General features: G+C 30.3%; 1 protein-coding gene across 3 annotated transcripts in view; it reads right to left on the bottom strand.

The window, feature by feature from the left end:
- LOC117168568 (DYRK-family kinase pom1-like) overlaps positions 1 to 24,209 on the bottom strand; it is a 282,401-nt gene that overhangs the window by 169,092 nt on the left and 89,100 nt on the right. For all 3 annotated transcript variants that reach the window (XM_033354320.1, XM_033354318.1, XM_033354319.1), the window contains one exon: positions 9,767 to 11,453. In XM_033354320.1, coding sequence (XP_033210211.1) covers positions 9,767 to 11,302 — 1,536 coding nt within the window. In that variant the 5' untranslated portion in view covers positions 11,303 to 11,453. The remainder of the gene's footprint in view (positions 1 to 9,766; positions 11,454 to 24,209) is intronic.

The raw sequence follows: 24,209 nt of genomic DNA on the forward strand, positions 1-24,209 counted from the left end.
AAAAACCCAATAACAACAAATAAAAACCAGCAACAAAAAATATAAAAAAAGTCACAACAAATAAAAAACCAAATAATTTCATCAGCATTTTCCCCACAAAATATTTCCGCACACTAAATCTGAAGATTGATCTGAAACGGAATGTTCCAAGAATGGAACAGACTTTTGTTTCTTCATATTGATACCAATTTTTGTATCAATTGAAAAACGTTCTAGTAAAAAGGATACATTAAGATTTAGTATGTTTGATATAATCCAGAAATATTTATTTACAAATTGAGCATTGCGATGCACTAAAAGCCTACTTGTATTTTCAGAAGTCACTTGTGTTGCATATAATTTTATTAAGAAGAACAAATAAAAAACCAGTAACATCAAATAAAAACCAGTAACAACAAATAAAAAACCAGTCACAACAAATAAAAAGCCAAATAATCTCATCAGAATATTTCCCACAAAACATTTCCTCACACTAAATCTGAAAATTGATCTGAAACAGAATGATTCAAGAATGGAAAAGCCTTTTGTTTCTTCATATTGATACAAATTTTTCAACCTATTGAATACCATTCGAACAGAAACGATACCCACAGATTTAGAGTGTTTACTATTCGAAGATTATTTCTAAATTGAAAGGTCTTTGAAAGATCTGAAGAGGAAAGAAAAATAAGATTATTTCACCCTTGTTACCCCAATTTTGACTGGTGGAGGCATTCGACACGCCCAGAGATTAAGACCCTCTTCCACAACAATCTAATTACATCTCTCGATGTCGAACCGATTTTCGATTACAGTGATTTCTTGCAGGAAGGCATAAGCCAAACGCAGCTGCAAAAATTAGAATCGATATACGGCAATGCGGTATAAGTACATACCTTCTTTCCCCTTCTGAAAAGCAGATCTCTCTCGACTTTTACAATCTCAATTTGTTTCATTTGCTTTTTACTTTTTTCTCATTAAAATTTTTTAAATCCTCCTTTCTTTAGAATATTTTTTTATTTTCTTCTATATCCTGAGAACTTGAGACTTTTTGACACGGTTTCTATAGAAAAATAAACATGATCCTCTTTTCTTCATTTTTTTAGTTTTACTTTGCTGCATCATCTCTATTCTCCCTTATTCATGCCTCATTTCTTTTTCACGGTAAAGAACAAATCCAAACTCAATGCCACCTGAACTTGAAGTTTTAACTAGAGAAGATCAATTTTCCACCAAAAATTGAATATTTAGATTTTTAGTTAAAAAATACATTTATAGGAAAAAACAACATTTTTCCAATAAAGTAGTTAAACTTTCAACCAAAGAGATGAGTTTTTAGTTAAATGAAGAATCTTCAGCTACAAAAATGACTTTTTTTTAAATTGGTGAATTTTCTGCAAAGTAGATTAATTTGTAACCAGATGAGATGAATTTTTAACAAAATCGTTTAATATTCAACAAAATACATGAATTTTCAACAACAAAAATTATTTCTAAACTAACTAGTTAAATTTTTAATCGAAAAAATTAATTTCATACCGAAAAGTTTAATTTTCTAACGAAAGAGGCGAACTTTCAACCAATTATTTGAGTGTTTAGTTAAACAAAAATTTCAGACAAAATATTTGAATTTTCAATTTAAAGAAATTTTGCAACGAAAAATGGTATTGTTACATTTTGAAAATATAAAATTAATTCTTTTTAAACTACAATTTTTCCATAAAATGGTTAAATTTGTAAACAAAGATATTAATTTTTAACTGTAATGATGAATTTTCAATTAAAATAGTTAAATTTTTAGTCAAAATATACATTTTTTACTGTTGAAAAAATGGTTGAATTTTCTACGACATATGATTATTACCCAAATAATATAATTTTTTAACAAAAAATGAAATTTTTATCAAGCAGATTAATTTTCTAACAATAATGGCGATTTTCAAAGAAATTACTTGAATTTTCAATAAAAAAATGCAGCTAAATAACTGAATTTTTCAATTAAAAAATAAAATGTTGAACAAAAATAGTATTGTTACATTTTTAACATATAAAATTAATTTTTTACAACAAAATATTACAAGTTTTCAACAAAATAGGTACATTTTGGATCAAACATTAATTTTTTACTAAAATTATGAATTTCCAACCAAAATAGTTAAATTTCCAGTTAAAATATTAATTTTCAACAAAAAAATAATGATTTTTCAACAAATTAGTTCAATTTTCAACTAAAAAATAAGAGTATTCAACTTTCTTGCAATATAACTTACAAAAACGTTAAATTATTAAAAATGATAGAAAACACATTTTCAACAAATGATTTGTTTATAAAAATTTGGTTTGTTTATTGCATCATTATGGAATATCTTTATATAATGTAAATCTATGAAACATTGGCGATTACAGCAATTTTCCTATTATTAACGAGCACCGGGAATGTCAAATAGAAAAAACTTCCATTTGTTTTGTTATATTTATTTATTTATAAAAAAATTGAAAAACGCGATTTTCAAACCAAATTTTACAATAAATTTACAATTCTGAAGAAGACAACATAAAATACTATATAAACATTTCAAAGCTTTATGAAATATATGAAAATAGAAATATTGAGAAAAAACAACTATTCTATTGTATTCTGTTAACATTAGTGTTTTTGGTAGAAAATTAATATTCTTGGTAACAATATTTTGTTCAAAACTCGTTCTTTGTTTGATTAAACATTATTTTTTTAAATGCAAATTTCATTATTCAACATTGGTTGAAAAATGATCTTTTGTTGTTGAAAATTCAATTTTTTGGTTCAAATTGATGTGTTTTGTCCAAGGTTAAGTTTTTTGGTATAGGATTAATATTCGTAGTTGAAAATTCATTTTCTTTGGATGAAATATTAATTATTTTTAATAAAAGTTTATGTTTTTGGTTAAAAATTAATTTATATTGTTAAAAATTTGTCTTGTTTGTTCGAAAACATCTTTTTAACTGAATTTTTAATTATTCTATGTTTGATTTAATATATACCTTTAAGAAATTCAACTATTTTCTTGAAATTTCAAATATATATTTAGTTGAAAGTGAGTCTTTTTTGGTGAAACATTAATATTCTTGTTTAAAAATGTATTTCTTTGGTTGAAAATTCATTTTTTGAATAAAAATTATTGTTTGTTAAAAACAGAATATATATTTTGTAGAAAAAAAATGTTCGCGATTGAAAATTCATCCTTTTGGTTAAAAATTCATCTTTTTGGTATAAAATTAATATTCTTGGTCTATTCACTTTTTGGTTTAAAAATGATCTTTTTTAGTAAAAAATTTAATTGAAAAAAAACAACGATTGGACTGAAAATTAATTTATTTTGTCAAAAATTAATTTTTTGTGGAGAATCAATTCACGTGGTTAAAAAATCATCTTTTTGGTTGAAAATTGGTCTTTTCTGTTAGAAAATTAATTTTTTAAATCGGAAATTCTTCTTGATAGTTAGAAATTCAACTATTTGGTTAAAAATCCATTTTTCGGGGGGAAAAATTCATACTTTTCGTTGAAAATTAATCTTTGTGGTTGAAAATTTATACATTTTATTGAAGATTTAACTCTCTTCTAGAAAATCAATCTCTTCGCTTGTAATTGCACCTTTTTTGTTAGAATTTGAACTATTAAATTGAAAATTCAGTTTCTGGGTTGAAGATTTATAATTTTCATTGAAAATGTGTCTTTCTGAGTCGAAAATTTATCTTTCTGGTTGCAAATTCATTCATTTTGTTAAAGATTTGGCTTTTTTGGTAAAAAGTTGATCTTTTTGGTTAGAAGCTCAACAAAGTTGTTAAAAATTCATTTTTTATAGACAAAATTCATAATTTTCGTTCAAATTCATCTTGTTGTTCAAAATTTCATCTTTTTAGTTGATAAATCATCTATTGGGTTAAAAATTCATTTTTTTTCTTGAAGATTCAGCAGAATTGTTATTTAATTTATATTTTTTAGTTTAAAAATGAACTATTTCGTTGAAAATTCGTCATTTTCGATTACAAATTAATTTTTTTACTGAAGATATGTACTATTTCACCTTTGATATAAAATATAAAATTTACCTTATTTTTAGTTGAAAATTCATCTTATAAGGATAAAATTAATTTTTTGTGGAAAATTAATGTTTTTAAATGAAAATATAACTATTCTATTTTTAATTGAAAATTTATCTTTTTTTTAGTTACAAATTCATGAATTTTGTTGAAAAATCGTCTTGTTTGGTAAACAAAATATTGTTCTTGGTTGAAAACTCACCTATTTGGTTAAAAGTAATTTTTTATTAAGATTCATCATTTTAATTAAAACACGTTGATGAGTCTCAAAATATCAAAATTTCAAGTATCAAAATTTCGCGCCCTTATGAGGATTTCGGGTTCCGGAATAATCGTGATGCGCAGTGACAAGTCTGTGTGAGCCTGCGTGAGGTTGCGTCTCAACTCTACCTACCACTATGCGTGAGTCTGTCGCGTGGTGGGGGAAACATTAGACGGATTGGTGCGGAATAGAGTGAATGGCCATCATCCTATTTGAACTTGGACCAAAGCCTGAAGAAGATCGCGATTTTTATAGTACTTTCTTTCTCTGGTTCAGTGGGTTCCTCGGGAATGGTATTGTTGGTGCAATAGAATAGACGACAGGAAGAAATTGTTATTTGTAAACCGTAACCTGTAAACTGTAAAGGGGAGACGCACCTTTTAACTTTCCTGCTGTTTGTCGTATTTTCCGGATCCTCGAGCCAAGACAATCGTAGGCGTGGTGCCATAATCCATATCTGATCTTACGATCCTCAAGGGTCTAGAAAGTAGCGTTAGACTTCCAAGTTGAAATATCGTTCGACCTTATAGCTGGCTGATGACGTCTATCTTCATCGATTAGGGGGCAACCAATTAGACATGTCATCAATCATGCATTAGGTAAATCATGCTCTTTAAATCCTGGCGCCAAAAAGTCATTTTGAAAAAGTGATTTTAAAAAGTGATTATTACTGAGCATCATTATGCAAATTTCTCAAATGGTTGTCATTCTTGAATTAAGTGTTTGTAACGAAAATCGTAGATTATTATGGTTTTTTTGTAAACTATAATAATCTAAGGTTTTTGATTACTCCGACTTAAGTAGGATTACTCTAGATTACATCAAATTTTAATCAAATAGTTCAATTTTAAATTAAAAGCTCTTATTTAAAATTAACAAAATTAATTTTTAAAATAAAAAACACGACCTTTCGTCAAAGCAGTTAAGTTTTCGAGAGAAGAGATGAATTTTGAAGTTAAATCATGATTTTTGAATTAAAAAATGCATTTTTAAGCAATAGTTGAATTCGCAACTTAAGAGATCAGTTTGTAGCAAAACATGGAATTAATGTTGAGAATTCCTGAAAATAAAACCAAGAATTCAACGACCAAAATTGGACAACCACCATTAAATGTTCCTATTGTTATTTGAAAAAAGATCCTCTTGAAAAAAAATCCTAAAAAATTTTGTTTCGACAAAAATGAAATAGAGGACAGAAAAATGAGGAGGCAACCAACCAATTAATCCCCTTCCTTATCATTTTTTTAATTTCTTTCGTCCTTTTTTATTATTATCAAATCATTATTTACAAATATTTCTGTATTGTGATTTGATAATAATAAAAATTAAATATAAGAAAAAAAACTGTTTAAAAGAGAAGGAAAGGGATTTTCGGCTGGTTTCCTTCTCATTTTCTTTCCACTTGTTTAATTTCGTCTAAAAATTTCTTTAAAGATTTTATATTTCAAAAATGAAATGATTTTTGAAACTAACATTATGAATCTTCAACCAAAAAATTCATTTTTAACGAAGTTGTTAAAATTTCCCGCAATTAGTTAAGATTTAACCAAAAAAAAAATGAATTTTCAATCAAGAAGATTAATTTTCTACCAAAAAAGATGAATTTTCACCAAAAAAACAAGAATTTTCTACAAAAAAGTTGAATTTTCAATAAAAGCCCAGTAATTTTAAATTTTCAGCCAAGTAGTTGAATTTAAAGGAAGAATCCCCCCCCCCCATAAGATTAATTTATTTTTACCAAAAATGACGAATTTTCAAAAACAGTTGAACTTATATCTAAAAAGAATAATTTACAATCAAAAAATTAATAGTTGAACTTTCAAGTAAGAAAATTCATATAAAAAAGCGGATTTTCAACAAAACAATTATTTCATCAAGAAAATTTATCATTAACAAAGTAGTTAAACTTTACAGCAAATAGTTAAAGTTTTAATATAAAAATATAAATTTTCAATCAAGAAGATTAATTTTTTACCAAAAAAAAAATTTTCATCTTTAATTTAAAAAAAAATGAATTTTCCCGAAGAAGATTAATTTTCTACTAAAAAAAAACGAATTTTTCACCAAATAGCTAAACTTCCAATTAAAAATATAAATTTAAAACCAAAAAATGAATAGTTAAACTTTTAATTAATAAAATAAAAAAAAACTTTAACCAAAACATAAATGCCCATTAAAAAAGACAAATTTCCAACGAAGGATTTGAGCTTTAACCAAAAAAATATAATTTTGCAACCAAATAATTGAGTTTTTAATTCAAAAGGATACATTTGCGACCGAAAATTTAATAGTTAAATTTGCAGGTAAACAATAAATTTTCAACCAAAGAGGTTATCAACTAAGAGAATAGGTTATTTTTTTAATTAAAAAAAATTTTGTTGTTAAAATTTATATTAATGTAATTTAACTATATTATTATAAATAATTTATCAAATACTTCTTAACAGCAATTTCATGATCAAATTATTATAGAAATTCCTTAAATTAATGAATATTAGACTAAATTTATTTATTAAAAATTTTATCATTATTGTTCTATAAAATTCATTTTATCTAATTTCATTTTAATTTGAAAAAAATCTTCTACATTTAAATAACTTTCATTCTCAGTTTATTTTAAACCAAAAAAGAACGAATTTACAACAAAATACATAAACTTTTAGGCAAAAAGTCGATTACGAAGCAGTACATAAATTTTCAACTAGAAACGTTAAATTTATAATAACAAATGAAATAGTTACATTTTCAGATAAAAAAATTAATTAAAAAAAAAAGAATTTTCAAATTTATTTATTATTTACCCGAGGATATATCAATTTGGATCCTACACTATTCATCCGATTTAAAAGTTTTTTTTAACAAAAGCTTTTTAAATTTTGACAAGATATGTATGATTAGATTTTTTTAATTGATTAAAAAATTGTTATTTAACAACAAATTAATTTTTTTAACTTTTCCCAAGTGCCATTCCTTTTAAGATCTTCATATTGATCATAGAAGATCTTGAAACAGTGTTGCTACTATATGGAAATAATATCCAGTTGGTTAGAATAATATAAAAATTTTAACTGTTATAAACAAATTAATGGAGAAAAGTCATGCTTTGAAATTGGCAACGTTTAGCTCATTGAAATTAACAGATTCTGTATAAAATGTGAGAGAAATAAATGTTCCATTACTATAAATTAAGAATGGGTGCATTTTTCGTAATTGTTTAAACAGTTTTTATAAACAAATTCATAGTTTGGCGACTTTTCAGGGAATAGGTTCAATTTTTGTTTATGGAATCTACTAGAAATGCCTAACCAGTGACTTTTTACCATGATACTTTGCTAATTGACAAAGATTATTTATTATTTAAACAATTTTTATAAACAAATTCACAGTTTGGTGATTTTTCAATAAATAGATTCAATTTTTCTTTATTGAATCGACTACGGATGTCTATCCGATGACTCTTTGCTATGATGCTTCGTAAATTGACAACAATTATTCATTATTTAAGAAAATTTTATAAACAAGTTTACAATAAATGGGCTGAATTTTGGTACACGAAATCAACTAAAATTTTTTTTTCCGATGACTCTTTCACTACTTCCATAAGCTAAAGCAAAGCTTTTAAATACAACGTGAAATTGAGTCTATTGATTGAAAAACCACCAACATGTGATTTTTTTTCAAAAACTTGTTTAAAAAATTACTAAAAGAGCTCATGTTCTTAATTGATGGTAATCTAAAATTCATTTCTTTCACATCTTACACAATATCCATTTATTTCAATGAGCCAAACACTGCCGATCCTAAAAAAGGACTTACCTTCAATAATTTCTTTATAACACAATAAACAATTTTTTAAAATTATTATTTTAATCAACTAGAAATTATTCTTACATATCTGTAACACTGTTTTAAAATTTAAAAACTTTTAAAAAACAGAAAAGAAGTTAAAATCGGATGAATAGTGTAGGCTAAAAATTTATTTGTCCACGGGTACCTTTTTTGCCCCACTGTGTGTCGCTAAGGTAGGAGTCTTCATCAAGAATCTGCATCAATATGAAATCCTGAAAGCGAGTATTCTACAACGTTCGTTTCTAATCACAGCTTTCTCTCTCGTTTTTATTTTTTTTGAAATTTCCAATACTTCCTTTCGCTGTTCTGACAATAATTCCTAACATGAAGGAACTGACATGAAAATAAATGGCGGAAAGGGGTTTCAATTTAGCTTCCCGAAAACTATAAACAAACTTTAAAGCCGGATATACATGCAAGGGAAGTCTTGGGTGAACCCATCCACTAAAGTCTATTATTAGTTGATGCTTCCTCGACTCGATTAAATTCGACCGAATATTTGGTTCGATTTGAGGTTAAGCGCCTGCATCGGATTTCTCGAGACCCACCCATCTGCTCTTTTAAGGCCTTTTCGTACCTTCTCGTTCAAGTCGTGGCTTCTAGTTTTATTTAAAAGGCAGTCGCGATCTTTATCAGTGAATCGTACACTTTCGCTCTCCAGAGATTCAAGGCGTGACGTATCTACTTTAATATAAAGTAGCTCGCTCAAATTACCGTCTATTTCAATTTATTCCATCAGGGAGTGCACCTGCTGAGCAGAGAATTTTCACCCTTTCATAAAGATAATTTTAAGCCTTTTTTCAGTTTAGACACATCCGCTCTTTCTATATAAATAATTGCAATTCCCCGCTCTTAGTTTCTTTTAATAAGAGGAAATTACGCGAAGAAAGGAAAAAATGCTAATGGCAATTCCCTGAAAAAATCCCACGGTCGTCTTAAAAATTATCTTTTAAATTGTTTGCAATCGAGAAGCATCCGAAGTTATGATAATGATACGATGAAATTGAAATTTAATTCCCAGAGAGTGTGCAGATCGATGGTGTTTTATTTTTGAGCGAGTCAGTCTATCTTGTCGCGTTTCATAAATAATCGACTGGAAATTTTTTTTTGCGAACTTCCGACATTTTGCGGCTGTCGCACTTTCTGTGAATCTAAAACCCCGTTATCTTGGCAATGTCCCCGGCAGTAACAAGGATCGTAAAGTACGAATCGAATTATTCCCTAGCACGACATTGTCTCAGGACGGCGGCAGTTGACAGTTCTGAATAATCGCGTTCTCCGGAGACGCAAAAATTTTGTCGGAAGTGCACATTAATTTCAGGAGGAGATATCCGATATTGAATTAAAAAAGGTTTAATCAAAGGCAATTCTTCTTCTGAATTCAATTTAGAACTTTCCAGCCTGCATGCACTCTTTCTGGATCGTGGAATATTTAGTTACATAGGTATTCAGTTTTTAAACGACTATTTTGATTGGGTTTTACCTGAATAAGCTCTTCTATTAAAAAACGGCCTTAAGAGTAATTTGCTGAATCAATTTTGTTGAAAGAACTATTATCGTTTGTAGACGGCTTAATATCCTAAAATTTCGACTCACCTCCTCGTGATACCATCTCTGTTGCAGAATGGCCCAGCATCTTCTGCAGTGACAAACCTCCTTCTCCCTGAAGTTGTCATTCCTCTCCTTCCCTCTCTCCCTCTCTCTCGTCATCTGTGGTGGCGGGGGTGGTACCGGGGGTGGCAAAGGACTCGTAGCAACTTCGAGACTATCCGAACTCGAATTGTGTCTCCTCGGAGGAGTAATATTAGTCACATTCCTCTGATTAGAATTCGCAGAAACTGGTGCAGCTTGTCTAATTTCACTTGATCTTTTATCATTTCCCGATCGGGAATAAGGCGAAGAAACATAAACATTCATTGAGCACTTTGAGGTCGTTGGCTGAGGCTGAGGTCTCAAAAAATCATCCAGAAGATAAAAACTCTGCGCCCTGTTTGACCTTGTAGATCGGTTCTCCACAATCCCACTGGTGTCGCCTCCATTTTTAACCATATCCCTACTCACAGAATCACGATTGTTTATTGAATCCCAATTATTCGCAACATTTTCAATCCTCTCTTCTTCAATCTCTCGATCAGCATCCTCCTGGAAAAGTCTCCTCCCGACTTTGGATCTTCCATTAAAGTCTCCATTTTCCCGGTACTGGGTTTTTGAAATAACTCTTGCGGAATAAGAATGAGGGTAGGAATTAGTTTCGATTGTAGAAGTACTCATCATTGAATCCCGATTTTTGTTGTTTTCGCCACCCTCGATCATCGAAGCACTCGCATTGTGGTAGAAGAAAGTTTGACTCGATCGGGATTGAGCATCTCCATTTCCTGGAGTCCTCAAAAGAGCTCCGAGGGATCTCCATTTCCGGTCTTGACCAGAGCAGGAAGAACTCCATTTCCTCTCGTTTCGTTCTGGTGCTGTCAGAGCAGAATTTACAGACCATTTGCGTTCTTTAGTTGGTGATGTGACACTACCTGGAACTATGTTATTGGGCCATCTTCTTTCTCGAGATGGTGATGCTGTTGTTGTGGAAGCTGTAGTTGTTGGGTTTATTGCACTTGACCATTTTCTTTCTGATGAGGAGGAAGAATTAGAGACATTAGGATCCTCTCGTTGTTTGGTCTTCCACCAAGAGGAAGTGGATGCTGTAAAAAGAACGAGAGCGCCTCTCAGAGGATTTTGGTGGTTCTTTGAGTTTTTTTCATCCTTTGGTTGATAGTAGCTTCCTATTTCTCGATCACTCAAGGTTTCTTTCTCCCTTTCTTCTTCACGATGAAGAATTGCATTAGTACTCCGGAGTCTTGGTCTGATTTTGACAAATCCGTAATCATTGGAATCAACATAAGGATGGTCGCTGGTAAGAGTCTCTCTGTTTCTAGAATCGGGACTTCCAATTTGGGTTTGATGATGTTGAAGTGAACTTAAACCACTGTATTGATGAGTGCTAAGTGGAAGACTTGGTTGTTGAGGCAAGGTTGAAGTTCGAGCCCTGTGGCCTTCACTAGAGCCCCTTTGGAGACATGAAAAACTCGCCGAGTGTCGAAGACTCGAGGGCGGATTGCTGGGTTGACTAACCCCCAACATTGTTTATTCTTCTAAAAAATTGAGCTTATTTCCCAAAATTAAGTCCTCAGTTTTCGGCAGTGAGATCTCAGTCTTTTGTTGAAGAATTGCGAGCGGATCGAGTTTCTGCTCGACATTTTTTTTTTTAGCCTTGTTTTTGTCAGCCTGGGTTCTGGAACAGAAAGAAAGGACGAGGATAGGGACTAGCAAATTAAAAAGAAAACTACGAGTAGCGATGAGTATAACACAAATGAAATCAGATGGTTGAGAATTCTGAGTTGACTCTGCTGAAACGCGAAAGAAAAATTGAAAGGTTAATTTATTTCTAAGAGGGGAGTTTATGTAAAGTTTTCTGGGAAACCTATCCCCTCTTGGAAAGCCTTTCAGTTTTACACATAATCAGCAGAAACTTATCAGAAACTTATAGAACTAGAATTGTGTTTGCGATAAAAAAAAGGAATTCCTGACATGACCGAGTGAATGAAACAATGAGACTAGTAAGAAGCTTGGGAGATCTTGGCAAGATAAAAAATAAATAAAGGATTCCAGGTTCTACTGGGTGTCGCTGTAGTTTGAATAATCACGAAACAATTAACTGCTAAATCCATTTCCTAATTGGCTGAGTCTAGACGCTAATTAACTTCAATTATGAATTGGAATTACTCAAATTAGCATAATGCCCACTACCTATGCCTGCAGGTCGGCGGTGCAGAACGAGAGATGGCTCGTGTCTACATCCTCTTAAAACCTTATCTTTATTAATTTAAAAAATGATAGTTTCTTTTTGTTTGGGCTCAGGGAAATGACGGTTAGGCCGCAATTAGAATTGGATAGCCTTACAGGAATAAAAATAAGGATCATAACATATTGTAATAAAGTTAGGCTCCTGAAAATCTTCGTTAGGCCGGGTACATTTTTGTTCGGCGAGAAATTATTATAAAATTGCAAAGCTCGTAGTAAGGTGAAAATCTAATTTTTTAATATTCCCTGATCTTACCTGATTCTTATGTCGCCTATATAATATTGAAGAAGTAGAACGGGATTTTCTTACATCCTTTTTCATAATTCCACGGTTTCCATTAAAAACCAAACTCCCGGACTTTTACATGATTCCCAGGAATTTTTTGATCTGGGGTCGGTCACCCTGGTTCCGCCCCAAAAATTTTAGGCTAAGAATACACTTGGGTTTCCTGATTAGAATCCAGATTAGAATCATAAAAATGTAATATTATGATTGGAATCATTGTTACGCTAATGAAAATTTTGGTAAGTCACGGAAAATCTTGGTTAGATCAGGGCTAAACATTGGGTATTCTTATTGGAATCAATTTAAGGTTCATGAAACTCGTGGTTAGATATGGGAAATTTTGATTGGGTCAAGGATAGACTTAGTTATTCTGATTGAAATAAATATTAGACTTAAAAATCATAGCTAGTCCCAAGAAATCTTATTTACGGCAATGACAGACTTAGTTACTCTCACTGGAATCAATATTATTCTCAAAAATTGTGGTTATAGCCGTAAAATCATAATAAAGTTAAGGATAGACATGGCTACTTTCACTAGAATCGTAGTTTGGATCAGAAAATCTTGGTTAGGTCCAGGAAAGTCTTTTAAAAACGATAGACTGAAGTGTTCTTGTTGGAATCAATATAAGGCTAATAAAAATCGTAGTTAGACCCCCAAAATCATGGTAAGGCCAATGATAGACTTAGGGTTTCTCATTGAAATCAAGATAATGCTCAGAAAAATTGTAGTTAGGTCTAGGAAATCTTGGTTAGACCAAGGATAAACGTGGATATTCATACTGGAATGAAGATTATTTCAAAAAAATGTACTTACACCCGGAAAATCATGAAGTAAATGGACTTGGGTATTTTAATTGAATTCAAGATTAGACTCATAAAAATCGTAGTTTGGCTCATAAGATCTAATTGAAGTCAAATTTAGACTAAAGTATTTTCACTGTACTCAAAATTATTTTTATAAAAATCGTAGTTAGGGCCTAAACATGTCGGTTTGGTCAACAAAAGACTTGAGTCTTCTCACAGAAATCAAGTTTAGGTTCATAGAAATTGAAGCCAAGACGGAAAAATCTTCGTTAGGCCAAATGTAGACTTGGGTATTCTCATTAAAATCAATATTAAGCTAATCAAAATCTTAGTTAGACCCGGAAAATCTAGGTTAATTTAAGGATAGATATAGTTATTATCACTATCATCAAAATTAATCTCATAAAAAACATATTTAGGCCCGTAAAATTTGTTTAGGTCGATGATAGACTTGGGTATTCGAATAGAAATCAAGATTATTCTCATAAATATCGTATTTAGATCTGGAAAGTCTTGGTCGGGTCAAGGATAGACTTGGGTATTTTGACTCAAACAAAGATTATTCTCATAAAAATCGTAGTTTGGGTCAGAAACTCTTTGTTAGATCAAGAATAGACTTCAGTATTTTCATTTAAATCAATAATAGGCGCATAAAAATCGTATATAAGCTCGGAATATCTTGTTTAGTTCTATATTGCGATTCAAGATTTTATAAAAGTGACAAAGGGGAATAAAGGCTGTGGTAAAGAGTTCTGAAATCCCGTTCCCGAGAGCCAATTTATTGCTATCCTCATTACGAGTCGTTATTGTTGCAACAGCAGATTGGTTTCGCAATAATGAGGTGAACTTTTAAGTCTGCGAACGGCCTTGCCTTTTGCATACGCCGGCAGGGTACGTACACACCGTGTGGGTGTCACTTACATATCTGCCTTGAAAACCTTTTACCATTTTCACCTACATAGACATGAACTAGACGGTTGCCAGGTGCTGCCATGAAACGAGAAAGACTCGTAAATATAACCAACTCAATCTCCTTTCATCTCCAGATTTGGTTCCCAAGCTTAATATTCATCAAATATAATTTAAATTTTAATATTGGAACAGAAAAATTCACTAGCGTTAACCGGGGTAATTAGATCTCAAGGTTACTACTCCGTGGAAAATTGTATCTTTCATGAAAGAATTTTACTTTATAGCATAAGAATATTGTTCATAAAATGTACAGAAAATTGTATTACAAAAAAAGAAATCATAAGGTTATAAAACATAAACTTTTATCGATATTTACCCCGAAATGACCAATAATTAACCCATTTGACGGTCAATTGTTTTTGGTCCCGGATTTTTAAAAAGAAATATAATTCAGACTTGTAAGAAAACATTTCGAAAAAAATTATAATTCAGATCTGGAACGAGGAATTTGCATAAAGAAGTTTAATTCCCTGACCGAAAAATGAAAAATAATTGACAAGGAGAAAACCGGAGAATGACCGAGAATTTAAAAACCTAAATTAATTCGTCTGGAAGACACTGAATTCATCCTTTTATCGAATGGAATTTTGATTTCTGGCCAAATTCGTTTCCGGCATGCGATCGCCTGTCGCGAAACAAGCGAGTAATGAAGCTTCGAAAGTTCATTCTGGGAGAAACTTAAAGTTCCCGGTTTAGTAGGTTTCGCGATTTCATACGTGTCGGGGGAGCAATTAGTTCCGGCCGAGGATTTAAGATGATTAAATCAACCAACTGATTCGAAATATCCAGAGCGAGTACAATTACATTGGCCTATTTTTATTTTAATCCTAAAACAGTATCTTTGATTTATGAGATTTAGAGTGGCAGTAAGTCAAGGAAAACTTGGAAATCAGAAAATCAGGGAATTTTATTAAACAGAGTTGGGTATTCTCATTGGAATCCATGTGAGTCTAATGAAAATGGTCGCGTTAGGATTATTAAAATCATAGTCTCCAGAAATCTTAATTAGGGTAAGAAGAGACTTGGGCATTCTCATTAGCATCGAGACTAATCTCATCAAAATCGTAATTAGGTCCGCGTCATCTTGTTGAAACCAAGAATAGACTAGAATATTCCAATAGGAATTCAAGTTGGGAGTAATGAAAATTATGGAATCGTATTTGGGGCCAGAAAATCTTGATTACGTCAATGATAGACTTGGGTATTCTTATTGAGGTCAAGATTGGACTCATAATAATCGTACTTAGTGTCAGGAAATCTTGGTTAGGCTAAGAATAGACTTGGGTAATCTCACTGGAATCGAGATTAGTCTCATAAAAATCGTAATTAGGCCTGAGAAATTTTGTTCAAACCATAAATAGACATTGATATGCTAATAAAAATCGAAGTTGGGATTATGAAAATTGTGATTGGGTCCGGGAAATATAGATTAGATCAATGGTCGACTTAGTAATTCTCACAAGAATCAAGATTATTCTTATAAAAATCGTACTTATTCGGGAAATCTTGTTTAGGCCAGGAATAATTTTGGCCAATTGATGCAGGCTAAACAGAATCCTTGATTTCTGAGATTCAGGGTGGCCGTAGGTTAGGGAAAACTCGGAAATCAGGGTAAAGTCAGGAAATTTTATTAGATAGAACTGGGTATTCTTATTGGAATCAATCCAAGGCTCATCCAAATTGTCTTTATGGACGGAAAATTATGGTTGGGCCAATGCAAGACTTGGACATTCTTATTTGAATCAAGATTAGGCTTATAAAAATGGTACTGAGTATCAGGAAATCTTGGTTAGGCTGAGAATAAACTTGGGTAATCTTACAGTAATCGAGATTAGTTTTATAAAAATCGTAATGAGGCCTGATAAATTTTACTCCAACCAAAAATAGACTTGGATATTCTAATAGAAATCAAAGTTGGGGTCATGAAAATTGTGATTGGTTCCGGGAAATATAGACTTTGGTATGCTTGCAGGAATCAAGATTATTTTCATTAAAATCGTACTTATTCGGGAAATCGTGTTTAGGCCAGGAATGATTTTGGCCAATTGATTCAGGCCAAAAGGGCTCATTAAAATTATCTTTATGCACGAAAAATCTTGGTTGCGTCAAGGATAGACTTGGGTATTCTTATTGAAGTCAAGATTGGACTCATAAAAATCGTACTTATGCTCAGGAAATCTTGAATAGATCAAGGATAGACTTATAGGTTTTCTTATTGAAGTCAATATTAGCCTCATAAAAATCGTATTTAGTTTCAGGAAATCTTGGTTAGGCTAAAAATAGACTTGGATATTCTCACAGGAATCAATATTAGTCTCATAAAAATCGTAATTAGGCCAGAGAAATTTTGTTCTAACAAGAAATATACTTAGATATTCTAATAGAAATCAAATTCGGAGTCATGAAAATTGTGATTGGTTCCAGGAAATATAGACTAGATCAATGCTTGACCTGGGTATGTTCACTGGAATCAGGATTATTTTCATTAAAATCGTACTTATTCGGGAAATCTTGTTTAGGCCAGGAATGATTTTGGCCAACTGATTCAGGCGAAACAGTATCTTTGATTTTTGAGATTCAGCGTGGCCGTAGGTTAGGGAAAACTCCGAAATCAGGGTAAAGTCGGGAAATTTTATTGAAAAGACTTGGGTATTCTTATTGGAATCAATGTAAGGCTCATTAAAATTGTCTTCATGGGCGGAAAATCTTGGGTAAGTCAAGGATAGACTTGGGTATTCTTATTGAAGTCAAAATTGGGCTCATAAAAATCTGACTTATTCTCATGAAATCTTGAATAGATCAAGGATAGACTTTCTTATTGAAGTCAATATTAGTCTCATAAGAATCATATTTACTCTCAGGAAATCTTGGTTAGGCTAAGAATAGACTTGGATATTCTCACAAGAATTAATATTAGTCTGATAAAAATTGTAATTAGGCCTGAGAAATTTTGTTTAAACAAGAAATAGACTTGGATATTTTAATTAAAATCAAAGTTGGGGCCATGAAAATTGTAATTGGTTCCGGGAAATATAGCTTAAATCAATGATCGACTTGGTAATTCTCACAGGAATATAGATTATTCTTATAAAAATCGTACTTATTCGGGAAATCTTGTTTAGACCAGGAGTAATTTCGGTCAATTGATGCAGACCAAACAGTATCTTTTATTTCTGACTTTCAGGGTGGCCGTAGGTTAGGTAAAACTCGGAAATCACTGTAAGGCTCATCCAAATTGTCTTTATGGACGGAAAATCATGGTTGGGCCAATGCTAGACTTGGACATTCTTATTTGAATCAAGATTAGGCTCATAAAAATCGTACTCAGGGCCAGAAAATCTTGATTAGGTTAATGATAGACTTATATGTATTCTTATTGAAGTCAATATTAGCCTCATATAAATCGTATTTAGTTGCAGGAAATCTTGGATATTCTCACAGGAATCAAGATTATTCTATTTAAATCCTAGTTATTCGGGAAATCTTTTTTAGGCCAGGATTGATTTTGGTGAATTGATTCAGGTCAATTGATTCAAAATATCCCAAACGAGTAAGATACTTAAGCCTAGAGAATCTTGATTAGGTCAAGGATAGACTTGGGTATTCTTATTGATGTCGAGATTAGGGTAATAAAAATCGTAGTTAGTCTCCGGAAATCTTGGTTAGGCTAACAATAGACTTAGGTATTCTTACATGAATCAAGATTATTCCCATAAAAACCGTAATTATACGGAATTTGATTTCTGATATACAGCGTAGTCGTGGGTCAAGGAAAATCTAAAAATCAGGAGAGTCAGCGAATTCTATTGATAAGGGAAAATAATAAAATAGTTACGGTAAAATCAGAGTATTTTGACAATGAAGTTTTTCGGCTACCCGGCTGAGATTTCCAGGGACAAAGCATTTTTTCCATCTGGATTATAAATGGTATCGGATAAAAAATATTCATCCTGCACACCGGTTATTTCGCGTGCATTATCGAGATTGCCAGATACTTAAATGCTCTTTGAGCACCAGTTAAAACCCGGATTTTTGCCCCGAGCGATAGTAGCGTCAATATCTTTTCTACGTGTATATATTTATATACAGATATGTGCAACCAAGAAGCTCGGAGCTCAACCCTTTCGCTTAAGATATAATTATTTATACCTTCCCTATTGGGGTTACTTATTTATCTCCCAAACGTAATTACTTATTATCCCTCCGCGAATAAAATCCCGATTAATATTACGCCCCCGGATTATTCGATTTAGTCGAGACATAAGTCACTGACAAATAACAGACTTCATACTCTTTCCCCTACAGCCTTCCTTTCCCCTTTTTTGAATAATTCCTCTTCTCCCTGTTTTCAAGAAAATTCTATTCTAATAAAAATCGCAAAGAGTCCTAGAAGATCTTGGTCAGGGCACGGATAGATTTAGGTATTCTCACTTAAATTCAGTTTAGGTTAATAAAAATCGAAGTTAAGCCGGGAAAGTCTCGGTTATGGATAGACTTGGGTATTCTCACTGGAATTAAAATTATTCTTATAGAAATCTTAGGCCCAGGAAATCTTGGCATGGGCAAGGATAGACTTGAGTATTCTTACTGAAATCAAGATTATTCGTATGAAAATCGTAGGTAGGTCTGAAAAAATTGGATAAAATTACAGATCGACTTGGGTTTTCTTACTTAAATCAAAACTAGGCACATACAAATCGAAGTTAGGACGGAAAAATCTTGTTTGGGTCAAGGATAGACTTAAATATTATCATTGGAATCAGGATTATTCTCATACAAATCTTAGAACCGGGAAATATTGGTAAGGTCCAGGATAGACTTAAATATTCTCATTGGAATCAACATTATTCTCATAAAAATCGTAGTTAGGCCCGGGAAACCTTACTAAGGTCAATTATAGACTTGGAAAATATCACAGGAATCAAGATTATTTTTCTTAAAAACAACTTTTTCAGTTAAAAGTGAATTGTTTTTTATTGCAAAGTCTACTGATACTTTTTGGTTCAGAATTTTTCCCCTTGATAGTTTTTAGGCCAAAATTTAATTGTTTTATCTTTTTGGTTTTAATTATTTTTTTTATTAAATCTTTTTGGTAGAAAATTTAACTACTTTATTTCTAATTATAATTTTTATGATATTCCCTGTTCCAAATGAGAATCAGAATTCTTTTCGAGAATTCTCCATTCCGAGTCAAAATTCTATTTTTTGGATAACTAACTTTACCAAGTTAGAATTATACAATTTTTCGTAAATTTTCTGCTCCAACTCAAAATAATTTTTTTAATTTACTGTATCAAGTTAGAAGATACTTCTATTACAAAAATTTCCTGAAAAATTTTAAACTGCCATTATTTAAAAAAATTTCAGATGAATAATAAATAAAAAGACCTTTAGGTCTGGGACAAACGGACAAATGAAGAAAAAAATTTTTATAGTATTCTTAAGATAAATACTACTTTATTTTTAAATATTTCTTTTACTTTAATGTAATGAACAATCACAGTCATTAAATCAAATTGCTAGGCATTTATGGGTTTTTACCCAGTGAATATCATTTTATTATCTGCGATTTATGTCTCTAAAACTGATTCATTTCCTTACTGTCGATACAGAGTGGTGAAAAAAGGCAACAAGCTTACATAATTTTTGTGACTACAGTTTTCTGATCGAGCCGATTATAAATTAAATTGTCGAGCCAGCATTTGAGTGACAGCATTGCATGCTGAAAGCTGCAAAGGGTGATAACTAGAGCAAAACAATATTGAGATTATTGATTTTTTCAGAAGTCGGTAAAACCTCTCATTTAAATTTCGCGCCAAATTCCCTACCCGCTAAATTCAAACTTAAATTGAGCAAGTCAAAGTCTTCTTTAAAGAGAATTATTAAAAATAAGCCAAACGAAATATAACACGTTGAATTTAGTTTGATAAAAAGACCTTTCATTGAGCTACAGTCCACGTTTAAAATTTTGTTCTACTTATTTTTTTAAATTTTCATTTAAAAATTTTACTTGTATTAATTTAAGTTTGAATTTCGCGGACACTTATTATAAGAAAAATTCTCGCACGAAATTTAAACTACTATTATTATTGAAATACATTTATTGTAAAATGTCAGAAATGATATTATATTGAGAAGAAAAGAGAAAGGGGTGGAGAGAGAGCGAGAGAGAGAAAGAAAAAGAGAGAGATGGTAAAGAGATAAGAGACTAATTGCGGTTGAATTATTAAACTGTTTTGTCTTGCTTCCTCAAGGAGGTTTTGGAAAAGTCACGTGATCTCAGAGGCACGCTCCCCTGCCTGACATTTTCAAATAGAGGATAATTATACTCTGTCTCGAGGTAATTAGGAACTATAAAGATAACTAATAAAAGAAGAAGTGCAATTAGCAAAACATGAGCAAGAGTCGTGGGTGAAGTATCTACAGTCTCTTATTAAATTTAACGAAATTAAAAGAAATAATATTTAATTAAATATTTAGATACTGGTTTGTGAATAATTTTCAGAACTAAATTAAGTTTAAAAAATAAAGAGTGACCCTATTTTGTGTAATTTTGAATTTTATTTTCTCTGATTTGCATCAACCAGCAATGATTTATCAGGAAAATCTTAAAAAATCGGACAATTTCAAGATTCAATTTCGCGCCATGACTCAAGTACAGGTTATGTAAAAAAGATTTACAATTTGGAACAATTTTAGAATATGTTATTATTTTTAACCGAAAATCGGTTATTTTAAAAACAAAACATTCGGTTTAAAGGAAAATTTAGAATCCTAAATAATTATTTCTTATGCTATGCTAGTGCTTTTTATTTTAAAATTGGTATTTTAAATTTTTTTTTAAACATCAGATTTTTCATATTATCATTATTCTTCAGATTTCAGAGAAGATAAAATTTTTTTTAACAATTTAAGGTTATGTTCTTGTTCCTTACTGATAATTGGTATATATTACGAAGCAGATTACATTTTTCAAACAATTTTAGGTAATGTTGGAAGTTTTCACCGAAAATTATTATATAGATTTTGAAGAAGATTTTTAATTGTGGAACAATTTTAGGTTATCTTGACATTTTTCATCGGAAATCGGTTATTCAAATGAAATAATTAGGTTCAGAAGAAAATTTGAAATCTAAAACAATTGTTTTTTATGCTACATTTTTTTCTTGGAAATTTGTATTTTTAATGAAAATAATCATAATGTTTTTCACCTGATTATCCTTCCGATTATCTTTTAGTATAATCAAACTCTTGCCATTTTGCTGTGTGCATTTGATAACGAAAATTGGAATATTTAATAAAAAATTAATTGGATTTCAAAGAAGACAACAATTTTTGGAACAATTTTAGGTTCTGTTGGAGGTTTTCATAGAAAATGTCGATAATGATTTCAAAGAAGACGATTTTCAATTTTGAAACAATTTTAGATTACTTCAACATTTTTAAACTAATTAATTTTTGTAATTACTTTGAATTTTTAGAGAAATTGAAGTCACCCTGTAGGGACGACCAGCGATGGGACCCGATACTGTCATTCTTTCAGTCACGCAATGAAGAAATATTAAAATTCCGTGCCAGAGTGTGATGTCGTTCGGTTCGAATACTTTCAAAGATTGCTTTTTGTCTCATCGAAACCCGATTCTTTTTTTATATTTTCTAATTTATTTCCCAAAATTAGCGTCTATCAGAAATGATTTATAAAGAAATTCTTAAAGAAACTCACAATTTATTGAATGGAAAATTCAAATTTCGCGCCTCACGGGAACTTACCGCTTGTGGGGAGGCGCTAACGAAATTACACAAGTGCCCGCGAAATTCAAACTCGAATTAGGCAAAGTACAGTTTCTAAAAGAAAATGATAAAGAAGGAGTCAACAAAAATATAAACCGTGGATTGTAGCTTAATGAGAATTTGAAATTCAAAGTCGGAAAGCATTATAGAAAAGGAAAGAAAGGTTTTTTAAAGAGGTAAGTTTTGAACAATGGTAAACTTTGAGTTCAAATTACTCAACCGTTTATGTAAGTTCAGTAGTGCTTTCTAACGATAGGTAAACTCTCCTATTAGAGGTTATGTCAAAGAATGGCTTTACAGCACAAAAAGGCGCAAAATTCAATTTTCAAAACTGAGTAAAATAAACATTTCAAGATACAAGTAAATAGAATAATAAAACTCATTCCGTGGGAGCAACGGCCTTCACTCGTATCACGTGCAGACCTATCAAGTAAACGTCCTGTACAAAAGAAGGAAACAATTCCCATCGGTGAAATCAATATCGTCTCTACATACATTTGTTTATTTAATATTAAATTTTCAACATATTTTACATTAAGCCATGCATGATACATATGCGGAAATATATTTTTTTTAACGAATTCCTCTGTTTGCCCCAGTTTTCAGGAATTTTTTATTGTTCCCCTTTTTCGTTTTTTGTTTTACTCAAATAATGTTTTTATATTGAAAATTAATCTTTCTGCGTTAAAAAAATTATTTTTTTTTTATAGAAGCGTCATATTTCTTCGTTGAAAGTAAACTTTTTGGTTTGAAAATCTGACCATTTAGTACAAATATCACAGTTATAAGATCAAAATTAAACTATTTGGTTCAAAATTAACTTTTTTGTTGAAAATTCATATTTTCATGTTGAAGAAAATTTTTTTTTGCAGAAACTTTTTTGTATTTTGCGTTAAATTAATTCATATTTTTTGGTCAAGAATTGAACAATTTACTTGAAAATTAACTTTTTTGTTGCAAATGCTTTTTTTACCTAAAATTCAAGTTATTTGTTTGAAAATTAAATTTTTTGTTAAAAATTCATATTTGCGAGTTGAACATTCAATCGATTTTTAGAGAATTTTACTTTTTGACTTGATAATTCAACTACTGGGTTTTAAATTTCTTTGTTTTTTTTCGTTAAAAATGCAATTAGTTAGGTTCAACATTAAACATTTTTTGCTCAAAAATGTATATACTTTAATAAAAAATTAAACTACTTATTTGAAAATTAGCTGCTTCGTTAAAACTTCAATTTTTTTTGTAGCTTCTTCGTTTTTTTCTGGGTTAGAAATTCAACTATTTTATTGAAAATTAAGTTTTTAGTTGAAAAATCATTTATCTTGTTAGAATTCTACTATTCGTTCGAAAATTAATTTTTTTTAAAATATTTATATTTTCGGATTCAAAATTCAACAATATTTTTAAAAATTTATTTATATTTTTAAATTTAACTGCTCGTTTAAAAATTAAATTTTTTATTAAACATTTGTATTTTCGGTTTCAAAATTCAACAATCTTTTTGAAAATTTTTTATTTCTGATCGGAAAATTCAACAATCTTTTAGAAAATTCGTCTTTTTATGTGGAATATTCAACTATTGAATTTCAAATTAAATTTTTTGGAAAAAATTTATTTATATTTTTTAAATTCTGCTACTTGTTTAAAAATAATTTTTCTTCAAGATTCATATTTTCGTGTTGGAAATTAAACAATCTTTCAGAAAATTGGTCTTTTTGTTGGAAAATTCAATCATTCGGGTAAAAATAACATTTTTTGTTGAAAATTTATTTATATTTTAAAAATTAAACTTTTTTGTAGGAAACTAATATTTTTGGTGAAAAATTCCACTTTTTGCATGAATTCATCCATTTTGTTTTAAATTCATCTTTTTGAATACAAAATTTAGCTATTTGGTTAAAAATCAACTTTTTTGTTTAAATTATATTTTTGGATTGAAAATGTCTTTGATTTAAAATATAATTGTTTCTGCTTGAAATATCAACTATTACATTTCTCTTTAAGTATTCAACGTTTTTTAGTTGAAAAGTCAACAAATTTGTTAATTTTTGTTTGAACTGAAAATTTATCAATTCCATTCCAAATTGAATTTTAAAAATTAAAAATTCAACAATTCGGTTAACAATTTTTTTTCATCTGTGTAAAAGTTCATGTATTTGATTGAAAAATCGTATTTTTAGGTAAAAAAAGTTAAAATCGCGATAAAATTCATGATCCTTCACGCGTTTTCTTTTTCTTAAAAAATAACGGGTGAACACAAATTAAGCAGGAAGCATACTTAATGGTATAATTTTAAATCTAAAAAAATAATTTTTGAAAATTCAACAATTAT

This window comes from Belonocnema kinseyi, chromosome 1 (assembly GCF_010883055.1).
Source record: "Belonocnema kinseyi isolate 2016_QV_RU_SX_M_011 chromosome 1, B_treatae_v1, whole genome shotgun sequence".
Taxonomy (NCBI): Eukaryota; Metazoa; Arthropoda; class Insecta; order Hymenoptera; family Cynipidae; genus Belonocnema; species Belonocnema kinseyi.